The sequence below is a fragment of the Gymnoscopelus microlampas genome (genome assembly GCF_963454915.1).
Source record: "Gymnoscopelus microlampas genome assembly, chromosome: 19".
Lineage (NCBI taxonomy): Eukaryota > Metazoa > Chordata > Actinopteri > Myctophiformes > Myctophidae > Gymnoscopelus > Gymnoscopelus microlampas.
In genome coordinates this window covers 26,159,608-26,173,023 of record NC_139956.1, presented here as the reverse complement: position 1 = coordinate 26,173,023, position 13,416 = coordinate 26,159,608, and the positions used below count along the sequence as shown (strand labels likewise).

The 13,416-nt window shown below is 41.1% G+C and overlaps 2 protein-coding genes across 2 annotated transcripts; one reads left to right on the top strand and one right to left on the bottom strand.

Moving 5' to 3' along the window:
* The first annotated feature begins 1,857 nt into the window (after positions 1 to 1,857).
* Positions 1,858 to 6,949, top strand: LOC311034739 (kelch-like protein 33). Its single transcript, XM_084042708.1, has 4 exons — positions 1,858 to 2,682; positions 3,167 to 4,115; positions 5,088 to 5,258; positions 5,726 to 6,949. The coding sequence occupies exons 1-4, from the start codon at positions 1,923 to 1,925 to the stop codon at positions 6,243 to 6,245; spliced, it is 2,400 nt and encodes a 799-aa protein (XP_083898834.1). The 5' UTR covers positions 1,858 to 1,922; the 3' UTR covers positions 6,246 to 6,949.
* Positions 6,950 to 9,210: 2,261 nt separating this feature from the next.
* On the bottom strand, positions 9,211 to 12,429 carry cbln11 (cerebellin 11). Its single transcript, XM_084042937.1, has 3 exons — positions 12,247 to 12,429; positions 10,629 to 10,760; positions 9,211 to 10,504 (listed from the first exon to the last, which is right to left on the bottom strand). Exons 1-3 carry the CDS (start codon positions 12,377 to 12,379, stop codon positions 10,221 to 10,223), a joined length of 549 nt encoding a protein of 182 aa, XP_083899063.1. The 5' UTR covers positions 12,380 to 12,429; the 3' UTR covers positions 9,211 to 10,220.
* Positions 12,430 to 13,416: the final 987 nt, after the last annotated feature.

Here is a 13,416-nt window from a genome sequence, read left to right as displayed (position 1 = left end):
ACCTATAAAGGGACATTTCACTTTCAAATAAAATAAACATTAAAAAAAAAGTAATGGAAGAATCACGGCCCCCTTTAGAAGGACATTCTAATGTGTGAGGGGGCCGTGATTATTCAAATTATCATACATGTTTTTTATGTTTATTTTATTTGAAAGTGAAATATCCCTTTAAGTCTACGTTTAAAATGTGTGATATTATTTATGTATGCAGAATTGTATCATGTCTTCTGTGAAAGAGGGTGTGGTCGGAGGAACTTCCGGAAGTTGTATAATTATATTCAATGGAGAAATATATAGCTTCTACGCAAAGAATGAGAAATAAAAAGTTTGCTATCCCTTTGTGTATCATTCATATCTTCATATCTCCGGAGACAAGGATGTTCACAACCTCTGCTTGTTTTACACCAATTCATGACATGACCAGCATTATCTAAACTATACTTCCGATCACAAACTTAGGTGCCAAAAGGGAAACACAAAAAATGTCAGGGGCAAAATATTAATTCATGTATGTTTGTACAGAAATGAATGATCACTGATGCGTTCTATTCATAGACAACAGGCTGTCTTGTTACACAAGAATCCTTGACATACTAGGTTGGTTTACCTGACCTCTGCCCTCCGGGGAAACAGAATAACAGAACCATTTTTATTTTACTACCTTAAAGGCATCTTGGATATTTCATCCTGTTGATATGTAGGCCTATTTAAATCATGTTGCAATTTGGACATTCTTCAACAATGTTATCCTGTTGCATTATTATCATTACAAAGTCAAATTACTATAAGGAATGTAGGCTAAATCTACCTCAACGGTCCCCGAGTCATGTGGATCATAGGTCAGGAGCCTACTGTATCTCCAATTTCTGTAGCGTGACTGAGGCAGCTTGATGTAGGCTACAAGTACAAGTACACCCCCCCCCCCTCTCTCCCCCTGTACATGACGCTAGCATTTCGGAGGGATTAACCCCCAATCAGTGGTGGAAAAATTGCAATAACTAGTAACTAAAGCTATCAAATATTTGTAGTGGACAAGTGGAGTCAAAGTACAATATTTGCCTCTGAGATGTAATGGAGTAGAAATAAAAGTATTGAAAATGGGAAATACTGAGTGCCAAGCAGAGGCATTGGGTATCATTTTCATAGTCTTGGGTATATGACTTGGCCTGGGATTGAACCTCCCAGTCTGGACACTAATCATCAATAAAACTTAAAGAAGAATATCTAGACAAAGACAATTTATGTATGACTATATACAACTGTTACAAATTGCAGTTGCATATTCTATTAGGGTCATGCCAACAAATGCTGCATGTTGAAAGATGCTGATACGGAACCATGGTACGAAAAGTTACGAGTTTCTGCCAGAGAAAAGGATGTTTGTCCCGAAGCTTGCCACTTTATTTGTACTATACTTTAACCACTTAAATCCTATACTTGGTTGACCGGAGTCCCTCAGGGCTCTATACTAGTTACTTTTATGCTTGTGCTCTACATTAAATATCTTTGCAATCGATGCGTTGTGCACTTGTAGATCTGCTATTTTCTGCTGACGTTTTCCCCAGAATACGGATGCTGGGGTTTAAGTGGTTAATGAAGGGTGCTTCAAACAGAGTGGGGAGGGTCCCTGTGACTGTTGGAGAAGGCCCACATGACTGTTTTGAAACTGAAACTCCCATGACCCCAGTAGTTATAAATAACGAGTTGTTTTCATACACAGGCAGCCCTGTACAGAAGAGTTGACAGTCTGCAGAAGAACCAGACTGATAGAGTGAGATTCTGGAATTAATGAGCAGAGAAGAGTTGAAAAGCCTTCGGGAATCAGGCAGTGGATCAACAAAAATAAGACAATGCTGAGTAAAAGATAAAGCTTGTTTATTTTTTGTCATCATTATTAGAGAAAAGCAAGTTTAGCCACTGACATGGAATTCACACAGCAGCTCCCGCAGGAATTTGAAGAGACCTGGAGGAGAGAGAAGGAGAGGAGGAAAAGAGTGATCAAAGAGGGGGGCGAGGGCTTGGCACGGGTGGACTGCGAGCTGCGGTGGATCAAGGCTTACAATGACACCAAAATGGGACTGATGATGAAGGAGAGATGGAAAACATCTGATGGTAACCATGATGAAAAGGTCCGCACATACAACAGCCAAACCTATCCCAAAGAGGTGTTTGAGGCTTTGAGGGAGTTCAGGGACGCCTCCCTCCTCACGGACCTGACCCTGAGAACCTCGGACGGGAAGAGCTTCCATGTGCACTCCCCTGTTCTGGCTGCAGTCAGCTCCCTCGTCAGGGAAAGAGTGGAGGAGAGGGCTGCACAGATGGAGAGAAGTGCAGAAAGAAGATATGTTGATGTGGACGTTGAGTCTCAGAGGTGGGCTGTGGTTCTGGGTCCTGAGGTGGATTCTGTGGGACTGACGGGGGTTCTGGAGTTTGCGTACACCGGGGCCATAGCAGCCTTGCACGCAAACACTCTGACCGCCGCAGACAGCCTGGGTGTTCCCAGAGTTCTGGACCTGTGCACCGAGGAGGGGAAGACGGAGGAGAGCGGAGGACAGAGGAAAGAGAAGAGGAAGATCTCCGCTGAGGAGCAGATGAGGATCAGTCTGCTGTGTATCAGAGACATGTGGATGGAGAAGGTGGCCTGTGATGTCATTTTGGAGGCAGATGAGGCGTCCTTTCTTGGTACGGACACAGACAGACACAATGTAGCTTTTTAGGTGTGCAGATACAGAAGTTTTATTAGATTATCCATGTAATAATAATGTATATACAAAGTAGTTCTAACAATAATTATTTGTTATCATCATGACAATAATATCGATAACAAATCACTTTTAATCAGGTATTTTAACACATATCCTACTGCTTCAATTTGACTCGAAGTGGCATGTCAGCATGTTCAGGTTTCAGAACAGTATTATTGCATGGTTGAAATAGGCTCTCTCTCTGCCTTTCTCCCCCTCCCCCCCCCCCCCCCTACCTCTATCCCTCCCTCCCTCTCTTTTGCGCGCAATGCAGATTTGCGCTGTCATCGGGCATGTCCAGTCCATACTGTGTATAGTATATGCATATTGTCCAGACAGACCCACAGATGAGACATCATGACCTTTGTAGAATATATCAGTTACGGTAATTGACATTTGGTTTGACTCTTGTCTATTGTCAGTTCATAGAGTTATCCTGGCTGCTAGCAGTGACTTCTTCAGAGGAATGTTCACCAGCGGGATGAGGGAGTCCAATCAGCCCTGTGTGAACCTCCCCTTCCTGCCAGCTTCAGACCTTGGGGCTCTGATCGACTGCTCCTACAGCGGCACCCTACCGCTCAGCTGGGGTTGTGTCTTCGAGATCACCTGCACCGCGCTGCAGCTCCAGTTCCAGTCGGCTCTCTCGCTCTGCCTCGACTTTCTGTGGAGAGAAATGGACGCCACATCCTGCCTGGACGTGGCGTCGTTTGCCAAGGCCTACGGGATGACCGAGCTCCTAGAGGAGGCAGACGACTTCGTCCTACGGAACTTCCGCGAGGTGTCAGCCGTGCCGAAGTTCCAGGACCTGCCTCCCGAGAAGCTTCTGCACTTCGTCTCCCACGACGGCCTGTGTGTGTCCTCGGAGCTGCCTGTGTTCCGGGCCATAGTATCCTGGGTTGAGGCCGACCCAGAAGGGAGGCTCAGCCTGGCTGGTGAACTGATGAGCGGCGTCCGATTCCCCCTCATGACATTCCGTGAGTTCAAGGAGGTCCGGGCCGTCGACCTGCGCATGGAGTGCAAAGGGAACGAAGAGGTGGAACTCTACGGCTCAGCAACGAAAGAGTTCTATTTTGGCTTCACCGAGGGCCTGGACCGGGGCCGGGTTCGACGGCCTAAAGACTCCCTGGTTGTGGTCGGGGGAGACCAACTGAACCCAGATGTGGGCCAGCGTATACTGGACGGGGAGCTGTGGCATGTCAACTCTGTGCGCAGCGGCACAGGGTTCGTAAAACAGGTTGAATGGAGGAAGCTGGGAGTGATGCCAGACAAGCCAAGGTTTAGGCACGGGGTGGGAGTGATGAATGGACAGCTGTATGTGGTCGGCGGCTGTCACTTCTACACAAAGAATGACATCATGAAATCTGCCTACAGGTGAAAAACATTGTACATACGTCATATAAAGTCATATAAATTCTATGTTTTTCCGTCACACATTTCTACCTGCTTTTGTTCCTACTTTTTAAGAGGCTGCAAGGATGGCAATGTTGGTCCGTTGGTTGGTCAATTGGTTGGTCCGTATATCCGTTACAAAATAATATATCCAAAAAAACATTGGCTGTTTTGTCATGAATTTGCTTTGCACCTTCATGCTCCACACAGAGGATGAAGCCAGTTCATTTTGGTGACCCCATGGCCTTTTCTGTAGTGCCACCCTTAGGCCAAAATGACCTTTACCCACAAGATAATAATCAAATCTAATAAAATTATTTCCATGAAACTTGTCAGTTGTATTTATGTTCTGTGGAAGATGATCTCTAGTAATGTTGGTGACCCATTGGCCTTTCCTCTGGTGCCACCCTTAGGCCCTTTCTACTGGCATACAATATATTGATGAAACTTAGTGCACAGATCCAAGCAGGAAGAACCCAATTATGTTTGAGTGTCCATATACTTGCCTCTAGTGCCACCCACAGGCCAAAATGCCAATTTTGCATCCAAGATCTCATAAACCATTAGCATTAGCAGTTTGCAAGATGAACACTGCAGATTTTTGGTGACCCCATGCTCTTTCATCTAGTAACTTGTTTAGTGATTAATGTATGCCACTCCCCCCTAGTCCTATGATCCTATCTAAATTAATTGAAAACCCAGCTGGATTCACTCATCCACTGCACACCACACACCAATATGCCAGCACCAAAATATAGGCCCCTTCATCTTATTTTTCACACAGTATATGAACATAATAGGCCACACCTGAATGTGTGCTCACACATGTTAGATAATGTGTGCATGGAGCTGGAAGAGGTTGGCTAATATACTTTTTCTAATATTCTTTTTCATTTCCCCCCTCACACACACACACACACGCACACGCACACGCACACGCACACACACGCTTAGATACGATCCAATGCAGGACAGCTGGAAGAGGCTGGCTGACATGCAGGACTTCAGAAGTAACTTTCCTGTGGTAGTGCGAGGCGAGCGTCTTTATGCTATCGGAGGAGACAAGGAGATCAACACCAACTTAGACAGTGTGGAGGTCTACAACCCTGACTCTGACAGCTGGAGGTAAGACCAACAAACATCTAAACTAAACATCACACACTGGTCTCACATACTGTATGTCTAGTTGTGATAGGAATTGGACAGAGTTTGAATCTTTAGATATCACAGTGGTTTTCATAAGGACTTTAAGACTCTGTTGGCTCTCTTTTACCAAAAATGTGACCTGCTGGGGAGCAATTTTGAAATAGACGCTGAATGTATATGTATAGTATTGTATCATTCTGCATTGTACTGTTGCATCAAATGTGGGGTCGTGTTGTCTCTGCACAATGCTTATATGATGTCCCAGCATGCAACTTTCTTCGCAACTGTTACCCTTGTTTAAATGCTGACTCTGGGAGCTGAGCTCCAAGATTTTCTATGCATTCATGCAAATGGAAAATAAAGTCTATTCTATTCTACCCAGATTAACTCCTGCACAGCTAATGGTACAGGAATACAAATACATTGGTTCTGATTTTGGATTTCAGCTATGTAAAACCGCTGGACCAGGCCCTGAGTGGACATGCTGTGGCGGTCCTAGACGGAGAGATCTTCATCTCGGGGGGGTTCAACTGCAAGTACGTCTGTCTGGTCTCCATGTTCCTCTACCACCCAGAGAGAGGAACCACCTACCTGGCGGACATGGCCCAGAACCGTGCCCAACATTGCATGGAGGCTCTGCAGGGACGCCTGTATGTGGCAGGCGGCGCGTGTAACCTGAGAGAGTTTTATACTGACCAACGGGCCTGCGAGGTGTACGACCCAGTGAGCGACACATGGACCTCTCTCACATCTATGCCTGTGCCCCATGTCGGTGCAGCATCAGCCGTCCTGGAAGGGAGGATCTACATACTGGGAGGTTACTCCCAGGAAGACTATTCTGAGTCCGGACTGGTCCATCGGTATGATGCCAGTACACAAAGGTGGGATATCTTGGGCAGGATGCCTGGAGCCATTACTGACATTCGGGCCTGCCTGCTTACTTTGCCCAAGCACCTCAGACAATGACTACATTATTATCGATATTGTATCGATCATGATATAAGACTAGATATTGTAAAATCGTGAAATAGCATCTTTACCTGGTCATAATTGCGATGCATTGTGAGCTTGTAGATCAGCTATTTTAGCTATTTTTGTAACATTTTGAAAAATAAAAGGATATTATTGTGACAATATCAATATTGAGGTATTTGATAAAACATTGTGATTTTGTCTAAATCGCTGCAGTCACATATTCTGGTTAGTTTTAATATTCAGGCTAGTGTGGTGGTTCAATGAAAGTTTCATGGATTTTAAATAACACAATGTCTATCAACCAAACATAACTATATACTGTAGATGTGATGCAGTTTGCATATAAAGCTGCAGCAGCTTTATATTGTAGCAGCTTAGCTGCTACAAAGCTGCATGCAGCTGAAACAATTGATCAGTTCTGCTCCTTTTGGAAAAAAAATAAAATAGGCATGTTTACTCTTTCATCTTTACATTTGTATCCGTCTAAATGCTGCAGCCTGTATATACGACTGTTGCTAAAGCAATCAGCAACATAAATTCACAATGGATTATTTATTTAAAGAACAATGCACCAGATTATGCGCTTTAACATGCAAATGTTAACAGCCCTAACATTCAATGCATATATTTTACTTTTGCAAGTGTGAGACATTTTAAGTGAAACATTTTGCCTTTTGATGTCTGGTCTAGGACTCCCTGGTAGAAAAGATAATGTTTTTTCAGTGGGACTTTTCTTTTCAGTAAAGTATGAATAAAATACATGTTTATGGATTTTATATACTGTATACTGTAGGTTCTGACTGAGCACATGTCTGACTTTGATGCTCCATTAATCATCTACATTTTAACCTGGTTTTCCATTTATCCTGTGCGCAGACAATATATGTTATTAACACTAGATGTCACCAGTCTACTAAAGAATGTTTCCTTGAAGTGAAGACAAAACAGGTCTTACTAAACTCTGTCTGAGATGGCTAACCTGGAGCTCTCTAAAAATGATTTCAACATTTAAAAGAGTGCATGTCTTTTTGCAAATCCGTGGTGTCACGTCACCGTGCTATTTGCCTCAGATTGTGTCAACTGTAATACATTCACAACAATCCAATTTCTAACATCCTCTTTCTACAATCATCACATTGATGATGTTTTTTATTTGTATTTTCAAGGGCACAGAGAGTAGAACTCTTGCAAGATTATTACACATACATACATGTACACCATTAAATTAAGTATGGATTCCAGTACCAACACAGTTCATTTTATTGATACCTTCATTACTTTTAAAGACTTGTTATTTACTTATCTTCACTGTGCACTATGTTGTAGAGCTATTTTTAGAAATACTAAATTATATTAAATTGTGTGATAATACAACACGCTAAACATTTTTGTTTTATTAATTGTTTTTAAAAAACATTTTTAACACAAAAAGGTTCATATTTAATGTTATTATGTATGCTTAATAATTGAAGACAGGGGCACAATTCAAATATATATAATTACTTTGTTGAAAGCATAACTAAGCACAATACTTAATTGTACAGAGACTGAATTGCCTGTTATGAGTATCTTAGTAACTGTGGTGTTTTACTTGACAGAGCAAACACAAACATCCAGTCAAAAATCTATTTACTATGACAAACTTAGAAAGCATACTACCATGAGTTCATGAAAGTTCAGATGAGTTCAACAAATTGCAAACTGGTTATTCAAAAGGTTTTTTTTCTTGTCTTTTTTCCATAACAACATTAAAGGGGGTTAGTTTTCAAAGCGGCCTGAGATTCTAAACCGGTAGCCCCACTTCTGTCTCTATGTCGAGCCTAAAAATAGCCTCTTGCATGCCAGCTTCACTAAAACAGATCTTGGCCTTCAGTCAAGTCCGTGTATCAGTTGTGCAGCAAATTGGAGAATTTTGAAAAGGAAGTGAGCAGTTTATCCACAGGGGTTACCCTGAAGACCTTGATAAGCTCAAAAGACCCACCCTGGTGTTATCAACAACTCTTGCATGTACTACCTGCAAATAAAATAGTTTTTTTTTTTGTCCTGATCTACCTTGACTTATTCGTTCCAAGTGTATAGGAACATCAGAGATATGTTGATCCATGTGGACACAACCACATGCATCATTGCACTCTGGACAGGAGAGGAGACTAGATCCAAAAGGTAACAAGTTGCCTAGCTAGCTCAAATGTTTAAAATAGCCTGCCTAGCACTGTTCATCTTAATTTAATTCTGTATTCTTGTATCATCTGTATGGTTACCATGGCCACAGTGGTGGAACAAGTTAAAGCCAGGCAAGGGGCAGAGTGCATGATCAGCACCATGGACAGCGATCATGTCATTTTGGAACCTGCATCAATGTTGGACACGAATTAAAGGTAGGGTAAGTGATTTACTTTCGTTAAAATAAGTGTTCAATAGCTCTATATTCTGATAGTACTCATTGCTATAGAGTGTTTGTTCAGTAAAAGGAGTCTCCCATGTCTCTCCAGCTCGTCAATAAACAGAAAATGCATTTTCAGTGCTCTCTCCTGATTGGCTTAAATGTTGTCACCTACCTGAAGATGTACTATATTTTGTTTACTTAAGAGCTGGAGCGACCCCTGTGACCAAACAAACGCTCTGTAGCAATGATTACTATCAGAATATAGTACTTTAGTCATTTTGTATTAAACAGTGATACTCCCTCATTACTTGTATTGTAAATTCTTATCTCAGTGTGAACAACCAAATTATGTTTTGTTTAGTTTTTTTTCCGGTTACCTCCCCATCTTCTGAAAGTATACTTACAGTATGTTTGTCTTCTTCACCATCTTCCTCTTGAGCTGGCTATATTCTTTCGTTTATATTTGCTGGTTTCCCTCTTATTCTTATGTTTTTTTATGTCGTAATGCTGCATTCTATGTACTGTGATTGTGCTGTGGTGTACTTGATGGAAGGTAGGCCACAACTTAAATGCACACAGTGGATTATTTATTTTAAGGAGAATGCACCAGAATATGTACTTTGATAAGACCCAAACAACCAAGACATTTGCATATATGGTGGCAACAGAGAAACTACAGGATACATTCAATATACTGTAGGCAAGGTCAATAAAGTCCAATTATAAAAGAAAGGCAAAAGTTTGGTACATTACGCACACACCTGCATATGATGCTAATGTTTCTAAAATAACGTGCACACTTACATACAGTATGATGTTAAATGTTCTGAATATTATGTATAGGCTACCTTCTTTCACAAAGGCTATGTGTATATATATCTTTATGTGTTCTATTTAACCTGTTTTCTATGCCTTTCCCTTTGCTTTCACTCTACCTCTGTCCTCTCTCTTCTCACGGAATACTACAAAACAATGAAGCGCCAACAAAATAATTATTTCACCCACTGCGTGTGTTTTATCTGCAATTACTACTTACTACTTACTACTACTACTATTACTACTACACATCAACTGTGATAAACTGTCTATAGCAGTGATTCTCAAACCTTTTCATTTCAAGGACCCCCTTGCCACGGACCCCCATCTCAAAATATTTTGTGCCGGGACCCCCATACAAGATTTGTGTTGTTAAAATGTTTCAATGCTTTCAACGTAAAAATCTCTGCCAAGTAGTAGTACGATTTTAATTAATTTGTATGTTCGTTTGCCTAAACAAACGTTGTAAAAATAGACGGTTGATGGCATTACAATTATTTTGCTTTGTACACTGCTCTCACTCCTCAAATGTATTTTTTTCATTGGCCTTCTTGGGAACCCTAGGACTCTCAAATGTTTTGTTTGTTTGTGTGGTACTGCACGTTAATTATTATTTTTCATTTTAAAACATTTTCAAAGCTCACAACGCTTTGCAACACAACTTGTTGATTTGGATGCTGTATAAATTTAGCTGGAGACCCCCTGAAACCCCCCCACGAAGGACCCCCAACTTGAGAACCACTGGTCGATAGTACAGTGGTTCTCTACAGCGGGTAGAGAAGGAAGCCACTGAAAGTAGTGTGGTGGTTCGAGTTGTCATACACCCGACCGTGTAACCAACGGATTATATTCACCCTGTCTCCAGCAATAAGTGGCAGAATCACTGTGTTACTGGTGCTGTCGTTGCTATCGTTATTCTTGAATTCATAAGTGCTGACTTGAAGGACCCCATTCTTCACCAGGATGGCCCCAGAGGTGAAAGAAGAGGTGTAGCCGAACGTGGTGAAGGTGAACTGGTACGCTCCCTTCAGTGGAGCAGTGAAGATACCTGTAGACACCAGCAAAATTGAATTATTACACACACTCAGCAGCACACATTTATTGTCTAAAAACGTCATCATTATTTGTAAGACAATTAATCCTCAGGTAAAATGTCATGATCGTGTCAGTACCTGTGGTAGTGCTGTAAGCATTGCCAGTGTTGATGAAGACATTCTTGAACACAATGGTTGTGGATCCAGAAGGTCCATTATGTACACCAGCCTTTGTTCCAAACGATGCAGAAAAGCCCACTTTTGAACCAACTGAGGACAAAAGAGAGGGAGAACAGGAGAAAGCATTATTTCTTATCATTTCAATCCATTTACTTTGACATTTGACATTATTTCACAGTGGTAGTCAGACAAGTACATTTACTTGAGTACTATACTTGAGTATTTCAATTTTTGGATACTTTTTTTGAATGACTTTCACTCCACTACATTTCAGAGACAAATATTGTACTTTTGACTCCCTTTCTAGGAACGGGAAAAAATCCTTTTAACCACTTATGCTTTAATTAATACTAATTAACCACTTATGCTTTATTTGAAATATAATGAAATATAGCAGATCTACGAGCTCACAACACGTCGCGATGCAACACGTTGTTACCATAGCTTGTAGATCTGCTATTTGCACTATTATTGATATGTTTAGAACATTTCTGGAACATCTAAAGTTTTTACTTTTGAATACTTGAGTTTTTTTTTAGAAAGTAATCCAGTACTTTAACTTAAGTACAAAATTTTGAGCAACTTTTACTTGTAGTAGAGTAATATTTGACCAGGAATATACTATACTTGACTCAAGTGCTGGGGTTAAGTACTTTGTCCACCACTGGGTATTCATTAATCAGTTGTAACAGAGATTAAATAATCCAAATAATTGTCTCCGCCAGGCCGAAGGCATGGCGAGAGAGTATGTTTTTGCCGTCCGTGTGTGTGTGTGTGTGTGTGTGTGTGTGTGTGTGTGTGTGTGTGTGTGTGTGTGTGTGTGTGTGTGTGTGTGTGTGTGTGTGTGTGTGTGTGTGTGTGTGTGTGTGTGTGTGTGTGTCCTGTCTGTGTGTTACCACCAAATCTCTGGCACCGTTGGCCCGGTCGCTCCGAAACTGTGCACACACACTTCCTGGATGCCAATTCAGAACCTCTGCCTCATTTTTTTCACATGGGCCTGTTATAGCGCCACATTTGTGCAAACCCCATTTTTTTTTACTCCTACAGATTTTATCCAAACGTCATGCAAATCGGTACAGTACACAGTATCTCTATAGTCATGTGATCAACATGGATCTGTCCGATTCCCCATATTCGATCCTCATTGGCTAAGGTTCGCTTCCAAAATTTGCAGGATTGGTCCGTTTTGAACAAAATGCCTCAAATCATGAACGCAGCTTGCGATTTCCGTGAAAAACAACACATTCCCACTAGGCCAAGGAAGAAATGCCACCCTTTTTCACATTGGCCAGTTATAGCGCAACCAGCAGGTCTAATTTAGCAAAACACATTTTTGGAACAAAATACCTCAAATCATGAATGCACTGTCCGATTGCCGTGAACGACCTAAGAATAAAAGCCACCTTTTCACATTGGCCTATTATAGCGCCACCAGGAGGCCACAATAATGTGCCTGACATAACGGACCTGGCTGAGACCTGTGCTCCGAGGAGCACTTTTTCTAGTTTAGATTTGCCATTTGTCTATTCATAGAATGTATTTCATTATTTGTATCAAGGCGTAACGCTTAACTTACCGGCCGCCTTCAGTGAATTCAGTTCAGCACGCAGTTCCTGTATTTCTTTTGCATTGTCGCAAGAGTCTGCAACAGACAGCAGAGTTGTCCAGCTCAAGAGGACCAGGATGGGGATGCATGTCTTTGCCATCATCAGGATGTCCTTTATGCACCTGTTTGGTTGCAGTGGTTACTCTAATAAGACAGAGGATGTAATAGGTATCATATTAAGGGTAGGCCTATATATATAGGTAGCCAAACCTGTCACCTGACAACAAAGTCCTGCAGGGAGAATGATGGGGCATCCCCTGTGTATCAGGAAATGCATAATTTCCTGATGGGAACCTCATATGTCCAAAACTGTTACTTTTCAGGATTGAAATTAATTCAAACAAACGCTCTGTAGCAATGATTAGAACATATATTTAAAAAAAAAAGAATATAGTACTTTAACCTTTTTAACAAAAAAACAAAAAAAAAATCTCAAAAACATCTCATTAATTCAGTACAGGGGTCAACAACATGTCTGTACACGGTCAAACGTGTCCGTGGCCTATTTTATTTAATTTGATTTATTTTGAAAGAATAGAAAATATAGTCTATATATATCTTTTCATGATAATAATAACGATAATGTAAAAACATATTAAATACAATCACAATCTAATCTTTGAATTCAAATTGGTTTGAATAATTCTGGTGACTCGTAAAGTGTCGGGATGACATGCTCATTAATATGTTGCAGAAGATTTGTGGTATTGTGGTACTGTACAGTACATGATTGCATCATGTTTGATAATTGCTACCTTAATTCCATGAAAATAGCTAAATGTGATTAAATCCTTTCCTTTTTTTAAGACAATGGATTCATATGTGGTGTGGTCAGACAATTAAAGTATACTGTAGGAGAAGATCAAAAACAGATCTGTTCAGAAGGATCCATTTGCTACAAAAGCAAAGGAGGGCAAAATTGGACAAGTAAGGCTTGTTGAAAAAGATGTTCACAGTTGAGAGAAAGTGTCCAAAAATAATATATAACTAATAACACTCCACAATCGTAATCCTTGGATCCACAGCCTGGGGTCCACAATCAACATCAGACCTCCAGCTTATACATTTGCTCACCTCTGATTCAAACTTGCACGAAAGTAGTTGTGACACTGCATTCTTTTAAATCCTGTCATGCCCTTT

Coding starts and splice junctions, on each gene's coding strand:
- cbln11 (XM_084042937.1), bottom strand. CDS start 12,379: ATGATGGCAAAGACATGCATCCCCATCCTGGTCCTCTTGAGCTGGACA. Junction 10,761..12,246: donor GAATTCACTGAAGGCGGCCG/GTAAGTTAAGCG, acceptor TTTTGTCCTCAG/TTGGTTCAAAAGTGGGCTTT. Junction 10,505..10,628: donor TGCTTACAGCACTACCACAG/GTACTGACACGA, acceptor TGGTGTCTACAG/GTATCTTCACTGCTCCACTG.
- LOC311034739 (XM_084042708.1), top strand. CDS start 1,923: ATGGAATTCACACAGCAGCTCCCGCAGGAATTTGAAGAGACCTGGAGG. Junction 4,116..5,087: donor ATCATGAAATCTGCCTACAG/GTGAAAAACATT, acceptor ACACACGCTTAG/ATACGATCCAATGCAGGACA. Junction 5,259..5,725: donor CCTGACTCTGACAGCTGGAG/GTAAGACCAACA, acceptor TTTGGATTTCAG/CTATGTAAAACCGCTGGACC.